The sequence below is a fragment of the Orcinus orca genome, chromosome 18 (assembly GCF_937001465.1).
Source record: "Orcinus orca chromosome 18, mOrcOrc1.1, whole genome shotgun sequence".
NCBI classification, from domain to species: domain Eukaryota; kingdom Metazoa; phylum Chordata; class Mammalia; order Artiodactyla; family Delphinidae; genus Orcinus; species Orcinus orca.
The window spans coordinates 75,648,411-75,666,369 of record NC_064576.1 but is presented as its reverse complement, the minus strand read 5'-3'; the positions used below and the strand labels follow the sequence as shown (position 1 = coordinate 75,666,369).

General features: G+C 54.0%; 1 protein-coding gene across 7 annotated transcripts in view; it reads right to left on the bottom strand.

Annotated features, from left to right (window-relative positions):
* Positions 1–360: 360 nt before the first annotated feature.
* Positions 361–17,959, bottom strand: part of SPATA13 (spermatogenesis associated 13) — a 263,660-nt gene continuing 246,061 nt past the window's right edge. For all 7 annotated transcript variants that reach the window (XM_033409367.2, XM_049701303.1, XM_033409371.2 and 4 more), the window contains 9 exons: positions 17,431–17,567; positions 16,184–16,363; positions 15,721–15,906; positions 14,190–14,369; positions 12,333–12,565; positions 8,829–8,958; positions 6,728–7,100; positions 6,220–6,294; positions 361–4,422 (listed from right to left, as the gene is read on the bottom strand). In XM_033409367.2, coding sequence (XP_033265258.1) covers positions 4,244–4,422; positions 6,220–6,294; positions 6,728–7,100; positions 8,829–8,958; positions 12,333–12,565; positions 14,190–14,369; positions 15,721–15,906; positions 16,184–16,363; positions 17,431–17,567 — 1,673 coding nt within the window. In that variant the 3' untranslated portion in view covers positions 361–4,243. The remainder of the gene's footprint in view (positions 4,423–6,219; positions 6,295–6,727; positions 7,101–8,828; positions 8,959–12,332; positions 12,566–14,189; positions 14,370–15,720; positions 15,907–16,183; positions 16,364–17,430; positions 17,568–17,959) is intronic.

Sequence of the window (17,959 nt, the reverse complement as noted above, 5' to 3'; positions counted from 1 at the left end):
AAGGAGCTGCAAATCCCAGAAAGCCTCCTAGCACTCACTCTCCATTTAAAATATATGTTATGGGGCTTCCCTGGTGGCGCAGCGGTTGAGAGTCCGCCTGCTGATGCAGGGGACACGGGTTCGAGCCCCGGTCCGGGAAGATCCCACATGCCACGGAGCGGCTGCGCCCGTGAGCCATGGCCGCTGAGCCTGTGCGTCCGGAGCCTGTGCTCCGCAACAGGAGAGGCCACAGCGGTGAGAGGCCCGTGTACAGAAAAAAAAAAAAAAAAATATATATATATATATATATATATATATGTATATGTGTTACACACACACACACACACACACACACACTCCAATGCATTACTACAGCCAGTCTGGCAAATTAACTTTAATATACAAATACAAAACAACAAATATAGATTCACAGCATTTACAAGAAATCATTCAAATAACATTGTAAATTTTTTTTTTTTTTTTACAAAATCTTCAGAGAAAATACATATCAAGTTACAGCGATCTTGCACAACCCAATTCAGCTGTCAACAGCCGCCTCATCAGTCTGGAAGCTGTCACTTGACCTATACAGATAACATCACCTTGAGGCCGGTGAGTTAGCATTGAGGGAACAGGTCACCAAAAGCCTTGCGAAGTAGGTAAGTCAAACACTGTGGACGCTAATATTTACAAAAAGAGACCGACTGGTAAATTACAGGATCGGTTACAGTATTTTCTAAATTCAAGTGTCAGATACTTAATAAACAACTGAAGACAGTAATGTTAAGTTTGTTGTTACGAAATATGCATCCGATATTTATGCTCCTGGGTTTGTTTGTTTTCTTCAAGATCACAGTTTCCACTTACTATTTTCCGAATCTTTGGGACTCCACCTCCGCTGCATCCATCCCGAGAAGGGCAGCGTCCGCCAGGTGAAACGTTAACAGGGAGGACTTGCGGGCTAAGCTTATTACAGGGACAACTGCTTTGGGGCAGTGGCCTTCTCGGTGTGCGCCTGGCGTCCCTGGCCTGTGAGCCACATTTATCCACGCTTGTTGGCACTGGACTGTGAGGGACACGTCTGTTTCTCCTCTCCTCAACAAAATATTACACCGCGATTTCTTCCCTAACTCCGGTGGTCGGGTTTCTCTACCCTGGCTTGGTGACTAAGCTGATCTGCACTGAGGAGAATCAGCAGTCTGGGCCCGTAGAGATTCCCAGCCGATAAAATGCCGGTGCGTGGCTTTTACAAAAGATTTCTACTGTGAAACAGGTTTTGAATTAAATGTACTTTTGCTCTGTGTCTAGACAACAGCAATGTAGGATTGACGGGATGTTCTGAACAGGCATGGAGCTCAGTCCTCGTATTACGAATAAAAAGGCACGACGATATTCAGAAGGAGTGTGCAGATGGGGGTGAACTGTTTTCAACTACAAAATCAGGTCTACGGCAGGGGGTGGGAAGAGATCAGATGTACCGAGAGCAAGAGACACAGGTGTCCCAGGAAAGCCCTGGCAAATCCCCGCCACTCTTCTTCCAGTTTGCAGGCCAAAGACAAAGAATGCCATTTCTCCAGGACTCCACAGGTATTCTGTTGTACGACTGCTTACAATCTACTGCAAGGTTGTTATACATGTTAGGCATCATCAAAAACCGAGAAGGCTGCTTTGGACCTGAGGCCATTTCAAAGGTCTTTCAACAGGGTTGGCAAACTCTGAAACATGATAGAGTAAGTGAAATTCATCAAAATCTTATGCCATCTTTATTGGGGGGGGCGTGGTCCACCGATACCACGCAGTGTGGTGTTAAAAAGAGAAAAAGACAGAGAAAGCGAGATTCCCAGTGAAATTCATACACAACCTGTACAGGGGGAGTCTCTTCGTTTTTTCTCTTTTTCTCTCCAAGTGGAACATGCGAGAAATCAAGAAGGAAGTTCAGGGCGTCCCTGGTGGCGCAGTGGTTGGGGGTCCGCCTGCCGATGCAGGGGACACGGGTTCACGCCCCGGTCCGGGCGGATCCCACATGCCGCGGAGCGGCTGGGCCCGTGAGCCATGGCCGCTGAGCCTGCGCGTCCGGAGCTTGTGCTCCGCAACGGGAGAGGCCACAACAGTGAGAGGCCCGCGTACCGCAAAAAAAAAAAAAAAAAAAAAAGGAAGGAAGTTAGTCAAATGTAAAAACAGAACACCGAGCCATCTATCCTGTAGAGAACGCAGGCGTTTGCTAATAAACCCAAGCTAGACACACAGATTTAAAGAGGACAAAGGACGTTCTATCCTTTTAAACGCATTTTAGCAGTTTTCAAATCACCTGGAAATCCAAGCAGGAGCCACCGAGGATGGACATCTGACTAAGGGACTGTCACCACGTGCCCTGGTGTCCATGCTTCCTGCTCCTCTGTTGGGAAGCTTTAGGGGAGGAGGGTGGAGCCAGGAGTCAGGGCTCGGCCGAGAGACAGACCAGGGCTGCCGACAGCACGTCCAGCCCTTTGTCCCTGTGCTCTGGACAACGGGGGAGATGGGGGCCCTCTGGGTGCTTCTGCACTGGGGGTGAGTCCTCACTGGAAATATAACGTGAGCAACTGATTTTCTTTACTTCCTCAAAGTAATTCTATTAAAAAAAAAAAAAAGCAACCCAACTGTTCACAACTGCCGTATAAACAAACAACTCTGTTTAGCACAGAGGCCCGACAATGTTTGCTGAGGGGGCCCACGAAAAGCATATTAAGCATAGTATTCAAAATGTATCATTATATCTTGTTAGTAAAAAGGTCAGTTATATAAATGCAACGGAAATTGAGAAGTCTATTCAGAAAGGACACACACACACACACACACACACACACACACGAGCACGCGGACCCACGGCACCTCCCGAGGAGCTTCCTCACAGAAGCGGCTTCCGTGCCGGGACCTGGGCCCCGAGGTCCGCAGAGGCAGCACCGCCTGGGTCCCCCTGCCCCCCGGGAACAGCTCTGGGTGTGAGGAGGAGGGGGCCCACACCTGGAGTCTCAGGTGTCCCCTCTGTTAGGACCATACAGGTGTGTTTATTCTCAAGCAGGGACTGGGTAGAAAAGAGAAGTTTTGAGGTTTCAACACCAAAAAGAGATTCCCGAGTAGAAAACCACAAGACATGTAACAGGACCCCCGCCCGGTGCACGAGGTCAACGGAAAGGTGTCTCACGTTTAAAAGCCATTTTCATCAAAATTTACCATCGAGGAAAGGCAAGGAGGTTGCTGCCGACCGGCGTTGGCCGCGTGGCCTTCGCTAGAGCGGGCTGCTCTCTCTGAGTCTGGATCTATTTCGTGAGGTCTCTTCCATACGGAACCGATCTTCAGAAACCTGTCGACATGCTAAGCATGGCACGGCTGGCACTACTGCTCGGGGGCGTGGGACAAAGGTGGCTTCAAACATGGAGGAAGCAGGACCCTTGAGCCTCGTGGTTTTCAGTGGAAGAAGGTACGTGTCACTGTCCCTTGATCGGCGAGGCCAGAGGCAGAGGGAGGAACAGGCACACAGATGCTCTTTTAAGGACACGTTTCAACTGGGAGGTCTGCACGTTCACTTCGTCCTCAAACGAAATGAAATCGGTTTTCCCACTGGAAGTGCACGTGCGTGAAGTTTCTCAGGTTTCTGCTCGGGGAGTGGCACACGGGCGGGGACAAGTGTACAGAGCCAGCAGCGGGCTCCCTGCCCCCTGAAAGCAACGGCGTCTTTGGAGCGCGTGGGTCTCTGTGCACCGCGGGCCCTGGACCATGTGCACAGGAGCCTGCGGGAGAGGCCGGCCCACCATTTGGCGACTGCGTGGATGAGGAAGACGCCAGGGGACCCCAGGGCCCCGACGGGGCTGCGGTCACCGCCCGCCACCCCGTGACCCCGGCACTCCCCTCCCCTTCAAGACCGAAGGCAAAGTGGCCCTGCCCATCCTCCTCGGGGAGCCCCTCCCGGGGCCTGGACTGCAGCTCGTCCTCGGCGATGCTCCCGGCTCCCCGCCCAGCATCTCCAGAGCCCACTCCGATTCCCCAGCGCCGGCCGCCTCGGTGGGCTCACGGCGGGGAGCGGTCCAGGGGACACTGGAGCTGTGCGTCATGACCCCCCTCCCTCCCGAGAAGGCAGCTGGGCCTCTGCGACCGCAGGCGAGGCCAGGTCCTCCTCACTGCGTCCCCAGGAGAGGTTTTCAGCACCGGATCCCTGTGCCACGTGCGGAGTAGACTCCTTGGACGGGGCCCAGGAGGGGCACGGGGGCCCCTCTCCCCGGTCCCCGCGTCACTTCCTGAAGGGGGTGAGCTTGTTGAAGGTGTGCCAGAACAGCGACGGCTTCCTCTTGGGCTCCGCCAGGGCGAACACCTGCTGTTGTGGCAGGCTGGCGGGCACGGTGACGTGGCGCTGGTGGACCGGCCGCAGGCTCTGGAGCGGGGGGGCCGAGGGGCATCCTCCACCGTAGCCTGATGCAGGGGTGAGGAGGGCAGAGGGCCACGGACTCAGCGCCGGCGGCAGCCCAAAGGGAAAAGCAAGTGCTGGTCCCCACGCCCCAGGCCGACCCTCCAGTCACCTCCCCCAAAGGGGTCCCGAACGGCCATCCTGACACACTCAGACCCTGTGTGCCAATCGGGACACAGACTACCGCACTGAATCCTCACTTAAAACCCTCCCAGGACAGTACCGTGACAGCCAAGTGACCGGGAAGGAAACAGAAACCCAGGGCCACTGTGTAAATTTCACCGGCAGGACTGGATCTGGACGTCTGTGTGGGATGGGAAGCAGCGGAGTGCTTTCTGTGAGAGCCTGGAGCTCACGCTGCTCGCCACTTACGGGATGCAATGATTTGGTTCCTCTGAGCCTCAGTTTTCCAATGTCTAAGATGGGGTAACGGTGCCCACTGGGTTGTTATGAGAATTAAATGAGTGAATGTAAGTAACGTGCTTAGAGTAGTGCCCTGATACCTCATCGAATTAACCAAAACTGTTTCTTTGGAGCTGGCATATAAAACCTGTGCACAGGTGGTCAGAAAGTTGTGTTATATTAGCTACAAGACCACGCGCTGTGAAAGTCAGCATGGAGAGAGGAGAGAGTGGGAGTTTGGGAAGAAGAGAGGCCTCCGTCCACAAACCCTCCCTGCCCCTGACCTGCCACAAGGCTCTCCTCCTCTTCCAGGGCGGCAGAGAGGATGACATGGGAGAACTCATGGAAAGTGCAGGACAGGTGACCCCCAGAAGCATGAGAGCTCCTTTGAACTAGCTGCCTGGCCGCTGAGCCAGTGATCCTTGGAAGATATGGACAGGAACTAGTGGATCCCAATAAACTGGTATTTACCAGTCACCTGCCACCCAAAGTGGAGATGCAAGAAATACTTAAAATGAGATTTTCTGCCTTGAAGATATCCGTTAACTTAGTGTGTGTGGGGGGAGGGGGGGCGGCGGCAGGAAATTCTGCATTTGAGCAGAGGAAGCAGGGCTTTGCTAAATGCTGTTCTGGTAATAAATTCTTCTCGGCCCATCGGTCCTGGGCTCAACTGGTCCTTGTTTTTGCATTTTCGGGTAGGAAAATACCCAATGGGATAAATTTCACGTGAATAAAGTTTGCAGAAATACAACATGTAGTTTTGGAATAAGAATCCTTATTGTTTCATTTCTGTTGCGCTGGAATATTTGTACTATGCATGTGTGGACTCTGGGGTCCGTGTCCCGGGCCTTGGTATTTTGTAAGAGCTGCCCAGGTCATTCCCACAGAATGTGCCTGCGGGGTAGAGAATCCAGGCCCTAAAGAAGCCAGAGGATCTTCTTTTGCTTTCGCCCCCTGCTCGACACAGTGAACTTTGACATCTTTTTTCTCATCTGAACTAGGACATGCCTTCAGCTGATAAGCAGTCTGGGGTTGGAGATTTCCTCCTCACATGCCCCAGACTCCTGGGCTGGTTGGCCTGTGGATGGATAATCCCTCCCTCTGCAGGGGGGAAGCTCAGAGGGCAGGGCAGGGGGGTCTAGAAGCTCCTCGGCCCCAAGTCAAACACCTTGTACAGACTCCTCTTCAAACGTAAGCACGTACTAAAGGATGTTCAGAACCAAATGCAGATTTGGTTTTTAAACCGTCCACTGCTCTGAACTATCATCTTGTTTTACCCACACTTCTCTCCTTCACTTAAGAGTCGGTCATACCTAACAGCTTCGGGCATTTCTCCCCATTTTAATTCCAGTACTGACATACACACACTAAAGAGGTGAAAAACATTCTTCAAAATTTACCTTTTGACTTTCCATGTCCTGCCTTTTGAGCATTTAACATGGCAAGTTTCTTCTGACTTTCTGAAATTTCCACTCCTGTATTTAGAAACAAATGTGATATGTATTCAAAACAAGTGAAAACATTTCAGAATAAAACCTGCACCGAACCCACATTAACCCTGAGGTCTGCTCCATTACCCAAAGCAAAGGGCCTTAATCCTTCAGGAAGTGAGTATAAGGGGTTGAAGGGAGTGGAGGAGGAGGACGATTATCACCAGGATGGCCACACCACCACTCTCCCTACCGGGACACGTGAAGAGTGACAACCCGCCTTCTAAGAGTGGGCTGGTGCCTTCAGCCTCAGTTTCCTCATCTGTGAAATGGGTCCAACAATAGGACCCACGGCACACCTGTCCCTGTCGGTCTTGTAAGCAGGTTTAGGAATATCAGGACCTGCAGCTCCCTGGTCTTTTCCCCGCGGGGGGTGAACCGGGAGAGGCGGGGGAAGGGCCAAGACCCCAGGGCTCACCCATTGCCCGGTCCTCCTGCACCCGCCTGCGCTCGTCCCTGCAGGCCTGCAGCCACCGCGCCTTGTCCTCAGGCTTCTTGGCACAGAACAGGTGCGCCTCGTCACCCGTCCTGCTGACCAGCTTGAAGGCATTTCTGACGCCGAGGGTGCGGGCACCGTCGCGGCCGTCCTCCAGGTCCACGAGTTCCACGGCGTCCATGTCTGTGCTGCCGCGGTAGTAGAGCACGTCCCTCCGCAGCAGGTCTTTCTTGCAGGCCACCAGCTGGTGGTCAAACAGGAAGAACGTCCGCTGCTGGCTCTTGCCCTGCCGGGTGACCCTGGTCAGCTCCCCGGAGTGGATCAGCTCCGAGCTGCGCTCGAGGATGTCCTGGCCCTGGAGGGAAGGGTGGACACATGTCCTGAGGTGCCCTGACGCGAGGTCTTAGGGTACCAGGCATCGGGTGGAGCTGGGGGGGGAGGCCCTGGCATGAATCCCCACGGGCGGGCCAGTTACACGAGGCCCACGTGCAGGGCAAGGCCTCAAAGGCCGGTCAGACCTCGGCCGTCAGCCTCCTTGTGCAGGAAAACTCTTCTCTCTTTTCCCTATTCCATGGGAAAATGTGATTGAGCCCCTATGTTACCTGAGGGGTCTCCCTTATCAGAAAGATCTGGTGAAAATTCTGGATGGGTGGGATCCAATCAGGATCCGAAATGGCAGCTGGCCTGGACCGACCCCCGAGAACAAGGAGACCCCTGTGGCTAGGGGCTCAGTGCTGCAGACTCGGGGGGCTTCTATGCAGCTCCCCGGCATAACTAGCTCAGGGTCTTGGAAACAAGAGGCCAGATGGCAAGCTGCCAGCAAGAAATTGGTAAACTTCTGACAAGAAATTATCCCCTAAATGTCAGAGTCCAAGAACAGGAGGAGAAACACCCTTCTGTAATATGTAGGTAGGCTCTAATCCAGTGTAACTTTGTGGTATCTGCTATGACACTGGCCTTTGACTGTAAGATTTCACCCTCCTCTAGTCCCGGTTATACACAATAGTTTTTGGAGGCAAAAGATCTCGACTCCGAAATAGCTTTTCTATTTACTTGCCTACAGCGATTCTGTGCCCTGGATTCTGGGCTCACAGGAGACTTAGATCCACGGACCCCAAGGTCCCATCTGAACTCCCAGAGTCCATGAGGGCCTTGAAAGAAGAGTATTTATCTCCAGTGTTCACTGCTGTCACCTGCTTTAGTTAAAGACCTAATTTCTCCATCCAAACTTTCACAATCTTTGGGGAGAGTGAGCTCTGATCAATTGATCTGATGCAGGATGGCTCTTCCTGTGTCTGAAAACCATCCAAACAACGTGGGCTATTGTCCTCGGTGATGGCCTCAGGGGCAGTGGTCCGTGGGTCCCATGCTGCTCCCTCACCTTTCTGTGCTTCAGTTTCCCCATCTGTTAAATGGGGTAATAACAGTTCCTACTTCATAGGACTATTGAGAGGGTTAAATGAGTTCATATATTTAAACGACTCAGACCAGCGCCAGGCACGTGTGAACACAGTACAAGCACTAGCTACTGTCACTGCTGTTCTAACAAATAAAAGCGTGTGTGTGCGTGTGCGTGTGCGCGTGCGCGCTAGGCCATCGCCACAGGCTGTGTATCAAGTGCTCCGTGGCACCGTCTTACGCGATCCTCACAACAGCCCTATGAGATAGGTAACGTTTCCCTCCCCATCACACAGACGGATCATCAACTTCACCCAGATCACACAGGAGCCACACTCCCACCATGACAGAACCTGCACTCTAAGGTTCTCCAGCTGCTCTCACGGAGCCCACAGCCAAGCAGGAGAGACAGGGTGTCCGCAACAAATTGGTCACAGACGCTCTTCAGAGCACTCCCTGGAGGAGGTGGAGGGTAAGGCGTTTGACTGCTTTAACAGTGTGCATCAAAGTATCATGCCATTAAAGCCAAGAGCACAGGGCGCCAATCACGGGACACAAAGTGGGCCGTCGCCTTAGACGACCACAGGTCGGGGGTGTGTGGGTCGAGATGCACGCTGAGCGGGGAGGGTTCCCAGGTGCCCCGCGCCCACGATGGACCGCAGGTGGGGGGGGGGCTCCCACGTACCTCCCAGCCCACGATGGACACCTGCCACCGTGCTATCTTGTCTATGCTTTCCAGCTTGCGTTTTCGCTCATTGATCAAACAGGCGACGTTCTTCATGGCCTCGTACGCTGCCTTTATGTTCCTGTAATCGCTGCAAAGTGAGGGGTTAATTTTAACCACGTAATGGGCACGTTGCAAATGAGGACCTACGAAATAATACATTCCATCTGTGACTGTACACTGACAGTCTAGACAAGATGGCCTTTAAACAACAGCCATTGTTCCCCTTCCCTTGTTCCTTCGTGAATAGGCTACAGTTCGCAGAGGTTAAGGGAGCCGACCGAATGCCACCCAGAATTCTGTGGAATAAGAATGCTGTCGTTCGTTTCCCAGAAGCCACAGTGAAATGAAGCAAAGGTCACAAGAAATAAGTTTTAGTCACAGTGATGACAGATTATTTTCATTAATAAAGAGAAGACAGGCCTCTGTTATTGCTCTAATCCTCATAGAGCTAGTTCTGCCATATAAAGTACTTCAGTGATCCCCACCCATTCTCAAGAGGGGTGATTTGCTCTGAGTCAGGAAAGGAGGGGAGGACACAAGTGAGTTACGTAACTGCGGACACGACCTTTCCCTCATCCACGCAGCTTTACTCCTGGTGCTTTCTACCGGCCACAGTCAAATCAGACTCACATGTCTCCCCCAGCAGCTCCTCTAACCCTGGAGGCACCAGGAAAACTGAAGCTCCGATCTGCACACAGGCTGCCAGAGAGTGTGTCTGGGGCCGGAAACGTTTACATTCAAGTCTCGCTTCACGTTAACAATTCAGGGACATGTAAACCGGTCGCCCAGCTAACGAGCTAAGTCTTTTTTTTCCCCCCCACGCTTTCCTGTGTCTTCCAGGACACACAGAGCCTCTGGGTCTCAGGTGGACTGGATTGCAGTCCTCCTGCACAGCCAGGAAAAAAGCCTTGGGAGCAGACGCTGCTGTCCATGTACCAAACACCGTTCATCTGCACTCCTGGGAGGTCCCTGGGCATCCCCGCTACCCCATTCCCGGACAGACCAGACCCCACTGTCTTCAGACAGAAGCGGAGCAGAAAAGAAGAACAAAGTGACACACAGGGGCTGCCAAAACAATGGGAGCAAACGCCCCCTCAGAAAGGGCTCCAGCAATGAAGAAAGTGTGCAAAATAATTGCACTTTTTTCCCACAAGTTTTTCTGTACAATTCCAGGAAAGAGGCAGAGTGTAATGGTTTTGAAAAATATTTTGTTTTGTTTTACTTCAGACAAGGAAATGGGCTTTTTGTCATTTCTTTTAAAATGATTTGTTTTGAAACAATCAGACTGTGCAGATGCCTCATAGTGAAAAATGCCCTTAAAAGAGAAAAGCTAAGTGTTGAAGGGTGATGAGCACACTCCTGGCATAGCTTCCCTGTCTTTCGAGATGTTCTGCTTCTTAATTTGCTTATTTATTTTCTCAGGTTCCTCATCACGATGACATTTTATTTTTTAAAAAATGTCTTCAAATTTGTGACTCACTTGACTTTGCTATTTTCTTTTTGTCAAAGTTTTCTGATTTTTCCATCAGAAAAACATAACATAGCTCTTTCCTTTTATCTATTTCAATCAACTCCTTTCACCTTAATTCTTGAAACTAACATCATCATCTGGGTATGTTGTTTAGCGACCCAGCTCTTTCTTTCGACCTTCTGATCTAATTGCGAAAAGACCCCTGTCCCAGCCCCGTCTCTGCGCAGGAGTCCAGGCGCAGAGGACAGAAGAATGACCCGTCCCCCTCATCCTCCGGAGCATGCGCTGCCGTGGAGAATCCCACTGCTCTCGGGGCAACAGTTAGATGTTGAAACCCAGAGCCGTGCCGTGTGCTGCAGCGGATTCCCTCTGGGCATGGTTTCTCCCCGCTCCCTTTTCTCACTAGACCCCTTCAAGACTGTCCTTCCAAGGGCTGCAGGTGGAGTGAAGCTTTGTGCCGTGACACGGATGTCACGGATGAGGTCTGGTTCTCATCGAAAACAAAAAGCTTTGTCCTAAAACCTTGCTGGACGATGGCTGTGTCCCCACTGGCCTGCCAGTTGTGGGCTGCTGAGAACACAGCGAGGACCCCATGGCTGCTGGAGAAAGGGGCCCTGCGGTGGAGACCCTTCCCCACATCTCAGAGAGGGGGCAGGCCTGCTCCAACACATAATGGGTGACAGCTCACGTACAATCACAGCACGATCAGACGTTGTTCTGTGCATGCGGGGAAGTGATGAGTTGCTACTCGGTAAGCAGAGGTCAATATTTTTGGGTCCCTCAGAAGAATTCACAAAGTAAGCCCCAAAGGGAGATGGAGCACTCAGGTAACCATGACGAGAAGCCCTATGCTCAGAGCCAGAGGGAACAGGGTGGATGGGATCAGGAGACAGAACAAGCACCGATCTGGACCAGAAAGGGCTCAGAGCCCAACAGGATCTCAGGAGGATGTGTCCCCCAGTGGAGCCCACACACTACGCTACACCCTTGAGACTCCCTGCTCTGTTTCAGAGTTCAAGTTTTTCTGTGTCCTCACCCCTCTGCGAAGGAACTTTTTGTTCCAGCATATAACACAGCCAGCCCTGCATACCTAGGGGTTCTGCATCCGTGATTCAACCAACCGCAGATTGAAAATATTTGGGAAAAAGACTCCAGAAAGCTCCAAAGAGCAAAACTTGCCACAGGCCAGCAACTATTTACACAGCATTTACATTGTATTTATAACTATTCACATCGTATTAGATATCAGAAGCCATCTAGAGATGAGGTAAGCTATCTGGGCAGCTGCGCACGGGTTATATGTGAACACTGAGCCGTTTTCTATAAGGGACTGGAGCACCCTCAGATTTTAGTGTCCAGGGGCCCTGAAGCCAATCTCCTCGGACACCGAGGGCTGACCGTACTGCTCTGAGGGTGAGCTGGCCTGAAATATCTTAAGGATAAATAAGAGGAAAGAAAGTATTTCTGAAACTGTATTCACACCAGTCTATTTTTTTAAATTGTTTTTATTCACTACTGAGTAGCTACAAGAGTATTTATAAAACACATGTCAATTATAATGATAGACAACACAATAAAAATCCCCCACCTGCTCATGACACAGTTTAAGAATTAATTCTTATTTTCTAATATCTCTAGAAATGGCTATTCGGGAGGCTCTTCAATGGCCCCATGTCAGTAGTTAACAACCTTAAACTTTCCAAACGACCTGGAAACGTCTTCCCGACAGCTGACTGAGAGCACCAGGAGGGCACCGCAGCCCTCCCCGCCCCCCGCCCCCGCACCGTCACCGCTGCCCCGCGCCCCACTGCTCGCTGCCCCCACCCCGCCCCCCACTGCACGCCGCCCCCACTCCGGCCCCCGCACCGCCCCCCCGCCCCCCCCCCCCCCCCCCCCGCGTGCTGGCATCCAGGGGAAGCCCCGCCCCTGCACCCGCCCCCAAGCCCCCTGCGGAAGCTTCACGTGACCCTGCATCCTCTTCGGTGCCTCACCTGTGCTCCTGAGTGGTGTACTTGAGCAGCTCGGCCAGCTGCAGCGGGTACTTGCAGATCTTCTGCACGGGCGTCAGCAGGAAGCCGTCAATGGCGATGTCGATCATCTGCTGCAGCAGGCGGCAGGCCTCGAAGAAGTGTCGGTAGCGGCCCTGCTTCATCAGGCCCGCCAGCTCGGCGCAGGCGCCCGGGTGGTTGTTGCAGTACTCGGAGTAGATGGCGAAGCCTTCTTGCTGGGAAGGGGGGGCACAGCTCTGTCAGGACAGGGCGGCTCTGGACCCTGATGAGGATGGACAACACCCAGCGCCTCCCCCCCACCCCCGGGGAGGTTCCTGGACAGGGGGCCCCGTGGGAAGGGGCCACGTCCAGACCCTGGGGGTGGAGGGAGAGGCTGCCGAGGACGCAGAGTCCCGGCCCACGCCAGGCCCCTTCCACAGACCCTGAAAGGGCGTGTCGGGCGCACAGGCCACCCTGGGGAGCGGCGCCCTCTGTGTCACCCCGTGTCGCCTGATCCAGAAGAGGGAGGTGCTGTCCCTGCGCCTGGCTGCCGCCTGTCCTTTCTCCTCTCCCGGGCAGGTGGGCGCAAAGCCCCATCTCCTGGTCACGGGTCTCCTTCCCACCCTGCCACCTGCCATCCACGTAGGGGCCACCTCCCCCCCTCCCCCCTCCTCCTCCAGGCTGCCCCACCCCCCGGGATTCCGAGGGGGCCCCTCCCAGCCCCCTGAGGCTCCTCGGCCCCAAGGCCGCCTCCTTCACACAGGTCCACCTGCCCGCAGCTGCGGTGTCTTCGGCCTGGGTCCTACCCCAGTTTATACCTGGCTGTCCTCTGGCTCACCACCCTTCCAGCCAAACCCCTCTTTCTGCGTCCCTGATGCTGTCACCCTCGCCCAGGCCCACCTCCCTGTTACCCCAGAAGCAGTGACACCTCTGTCCCCAAGCTAGGCTCTCCTGTCCTCCACAGCAAGATCCGCGTGCCACTCTGCAGCCTCACCTTGGCTGACCTGGAAGCTTCTCTCCTACGACTTGTTCCCGTGAACCTCCTGCTCTGGCCAAACAGTTCTCCTACGAAGCCCCAAACAGGCCCAGAGCCACGGGCCCACCCCTGCAGCTGGAGACGGCCACCAGCAACAGCGCCTCCAGCCATTTATAGACAGTCCACCCGAGGATCGGCCCCCATTCCACAGCCACTGTAACGCTGCTGGGCCCAGAGGAGCGAGTGCTACACTAGCCCGGTCATTGGTGTTAGCACTACCGGTACTGCGCCCTGACCATTCTGGCTGGGGATGGAATCTTCTTCCTCTGAAATCTGTTGTATTAAAAAGTGACAGTCACCAGTGAGCGAGCTCAGGCCAGCATCAGGAGACTGTTCTGAGGCAGGTACAGGCTTGGGTCCCAGAGCCGCACGCCTCTGGCCTGAATCCACTTCTGCCAATTACTCATGTGTGACGCTGCGTCACTTACTCTCTGGGTGAAGCCTGGCTTCTGCATCTGGAACATGGGGAAAATAATCATACCTGCGGCACAGCAGTACAGGAGCTGGCATACAGCCCTGAACACAGCGGTTAACATATAATAGACACCTGGTAGGTATTACTAGAAACTACCCCAAATACAACCCCTAAGTCGAAACTGCATAAAATTGAAAAGATTTTGAAATAATGGACTTGGGGCACTCAGATAAAGACCAACCATGTACAGCAGTCCCCTTAGCCTCCGTCCTGCAGGAAATTAATCTAGCGAACAAAGGAAGAAATGAAACAAAGTGGAGCAAAACAAAAAGGACCCCTGCGCTTCAGTGAGAAACATTTCAAAATGAGTTAGCCGGACGCTATCAGTAAGAAGTGGAGGGCGACGTACATGTTCAAGAAAGCAGGACCCTATTTCACTCAGGTGAGGTTCCTCTTGATTGTACTGTTTCTCAAGGTCTTTCAGGAACTTTCTTTGGAATTTGTAAATATCTTCAATGTTTCCAAAAATGGTGGCGAGCTGTGCGACCGTGAACATCGCCGTGTGCTTGCGACACTGTCGAATGTAGCCCTATAAAATAGGAAAGCGATGCTTGGTTTCAATTATTAGAGCCCAAAAATTGGTACTGTCACACTTTTTCTAAACTCTTAAGATAACCATTCTCTCATTCCTAAGTGCATTTCACAGCCGAGAAGGCCTGTCCAATACAGACGCCATCGCTGGCTGAGCTGCTCAGGGAGCAACGCTCACCGTCACGGCCCAGAGCCAAGAACGGCTTAGCCGAGGGTTCCACCATCACCCAGTTTCTACAGGAAACAACACAGATCCGTAGATATCTAATCTGAGGCCTAATCGGAGCACCACTAATTCTCTACGCCCAATGCCCTGGTTGCACGTGGCTTGGGTAGGATACGGGGGTAGGAAGGAAGGGCCACAAAAACGTGTAACAATTATCCCCAGATGGGCACCGCGTAATTACACAGACTGAACTGGCTATACGGTAAAACACAGACCACTGACTCTTGGGGATGAATTTTAACAGGCTATAGGCCAGCAGATCTGGTTTACGTCTGGGCTTCCTCATCCGTAATGGGGGCGCGTGGGACCTGCCCGTGAGTGTCATGGGGTCGAGTTAAGCCGGTGAAGGGCACGGTCGTGCTCAACAGGTATCAGCAGTGACTGTTTCCCTAAAATGCCACTTCAGAGGAACTCCCTCAACCGCAGGTTCACACGGAACAAGACGGCTGCCACAAATACGCCCAACGCCGGGGGGTCCTCATCTGGGGGTCAGTCCAACCACACAGCGGGGTGGGGGCGGGGGGAGCGTGGCCCGCACTTGGCCTGCCTCCTGCTGGACCCTCGCAGCTGAACGGAAGGCGCAGGCATCCGCACTCACGGCCAGGACGCCGGGGTGACCCGCGGGGCGCACGACGGTCTAGGGAAACGCTCTACAGAATCCACAGAATTGAAAACCACCACAGGGGAGAGACCTGGCTGCTGAGCGGGACCCCAGACCCCATAGGACAGAGCCCGGGACGGCGCCAGACGCCCACGTCTGCATGACCCGGGGTCTCGCTGTGCGCCAGAGATGAGAGGCAGTGGTTGGTGGACGGTGACAAACCTTCGGTTCTTCGCAAAGTCAGCTGCGTCTCACTTACAGGTGCCGCCTCCCCTGAATGTCACTCCCTCTGAACACCCGTGGCAGCTAAGTCCCGCAAGGAGGTCGCCGCATCTCACCCTGAAGAGGGCCGGCCGCTCACGCTGCCCGGGGTGGACCAGCATCTGGTGAGCGAGCGGCCCGTACAGGGACCACAGGCGGGGGTGGCGACGGGGCTCCGGGAACACGCGTGCGCAGAGGGTCTGGCTGGCGCGGAGCGGCCACACGGCACGGCACGCGGTGCCACGAGGCCCCCAAGCTCACCTCGCAGATGTCCCGGAGGTGCTTGATGTACACCCGCTCGGTGTCCATGATCTCCTGGATGACGTTGGTCCGCATCTGCTGCTTGCTCTCGGGGTGCTTGTGGCGGCCCCGGCCCGCGTCCTCCGCCGGCTCCTCGCCCGTGGTGCCGCTGGAGCCCTCCGCCAGCTCCTCCTGGTTGACCCGCAGCTGCGGTCACACGCAGGGCACAGGTCAGCGGGGCGGCACCCGGTTCGCCCCCGGTTTCCACTCCCCGGGGACGGTGAGGAGGGTAGCGGGGGGCGGGGCGCGCCGGGCACGCACGGGCCGAGCTGAGCATCGCAAACGCAGCGGCGGCGCCAGACGCCCCGCTGACCCCGGTGGGAATTCTCCCTTCCCACACCCCAGCCTCTAGGAGGTCTGGTTCAAAGGATGACGAGGGGACAGTGGCTCTTGCCCGAGCCCCCAGAGGCAGGAAGACACTCACTCGGACGAAGCTGGCGGGGAACCAGGCCTCCCTGTCCGCGCTGCGGCCCCACCACCAGTCCTTGTGGGAGGCTTCCAGGACCTGGATGACGTCCCCGGCCTTGAAGCCCAGCTCCTGCTCGTCCATCGTCACGTGGTCCCACAGGGCCTCGGCGCAGACCACGCTGCCATCGCTGATCAGCTGGAATGCAGAGGCGGGCGCTCAGCGCGGAGCGCGGGGTCCCTGAGCTCTCCCGGCCCCCGAGTGTTCACGCCGATGGCGCTCAGCCGATGCTCAGCGTGTGACGTCACACGACAGGGATGGGGAGAAGTACCGGGCGGGCACCCCTCCTGTGCTCTTAAAGGAACCCCCAGGTCCACTCATCTGGGCATCAGTCATCCAGCAAGTGTGACTATCTGGACGCTTCGCCCTGGAAAGGGCTTCTGAGCAGCCAAACTAGACGTCCTGGAGCCGAGCCGTCAAAGGTCAGCACACCCTTTCCTGCAAGCCCCTCATGGCGTCACCCAGAACCTGCTCTCCGTTCCTTCCTCACAACCTTAGCAGACTCTGCATCTCACTGTGTCGTTTACTGCAATTAAAGAGAACACAGCATGACGTCTAGATGTTCAGCAGGTAATTTAAGCTCATCTGTAAGCGGCCTGTAGGGGCTGAGGGCCGTGCAACCACTCAGCTCCCGGGATGTCATGGGGACACCGTGGATCCTATAGCAACAACTAGTGATGTTGCCAGAGAAGTTACACTCCACGTGCTCTGTTCATGAGCTCCAAAGGCTAGAGGCGCCTTCTGGAAAGACTTCTGTAAAAAGGCCTAAAGATGCAGAGGGGCGGGGAGAAGCCCAGATCCGTGGTGAGAAACACGTGGTTAAGTTCAGCTCTGCCGTCTGCCAGCAAGTCGTTCAGCCTTAGTCTCAAGAGTGTTTGCTAAAATGTGGACGGTAACTAACGTTCCCCTCCTAGATTTATTGTAACAAATGTAGGGAAGGTATATCCTGAACTGAGAAGCCTTCTCCACGCATAAGGATGGCTGCTCTGACCGGGAGGGATGTCTTTAGTTAGTTACCTGCAACACTTAATCACATAAATCAACCTTGAAAATGCAAGAAAACCATACTGGCTTTCTAACCAGAATTCTAGGTTTTAGCATATGTTCACTAAAAAATAATCAGAGAGCAAAGTATGAGTGGGTTCCGGGCCCTGAAAACCGGGCCTCCTGCACTGGCTGCTGCCGTGTGGAATTAAGCCCAGTACCTCGTTGATGGCCAGCTGCTCCCCGCCCGGCTGCAGGTACCGGGGGTTGGCCCGACAGAGGTCTTCATAGCTGTAGTCCTCCTCGCTGCCATTGTCATCCGCTAGGGCAGATGACTCCGCACCGCCATCAGAAGAAACTGAGTGAGAGAGAGAGAGAGAGAGAGAGAGAGAGACGGTGCAGTTTAAAGGACACAGCTAATGTCAAAAATATAACCACAAAACCTATGACCTCTGAGAACGTGCCCTCAGGGGAAAGTCATCATTTGTATCTAACCCAGAATAAGAGACCATTAGAAAATGTCTACTGATCTAGTAATCCACAGGTAGCAGCTGAGGCTAAGGAGAGCCGGGGTTGAGTGCCCTGTCGGTGAGAAAGGGGACACTTCAGAGACTGCCGCCAACGGCAACGCACAGGGCTATTTCGCGAGTCAGCATACTGAGTGAACGATGTGTGATTCAGTTGGAAATCTGTGCTCCACAGTGGATATACAAGATACAGATAATGTTTCTAACTCATGTGTCCATAAGC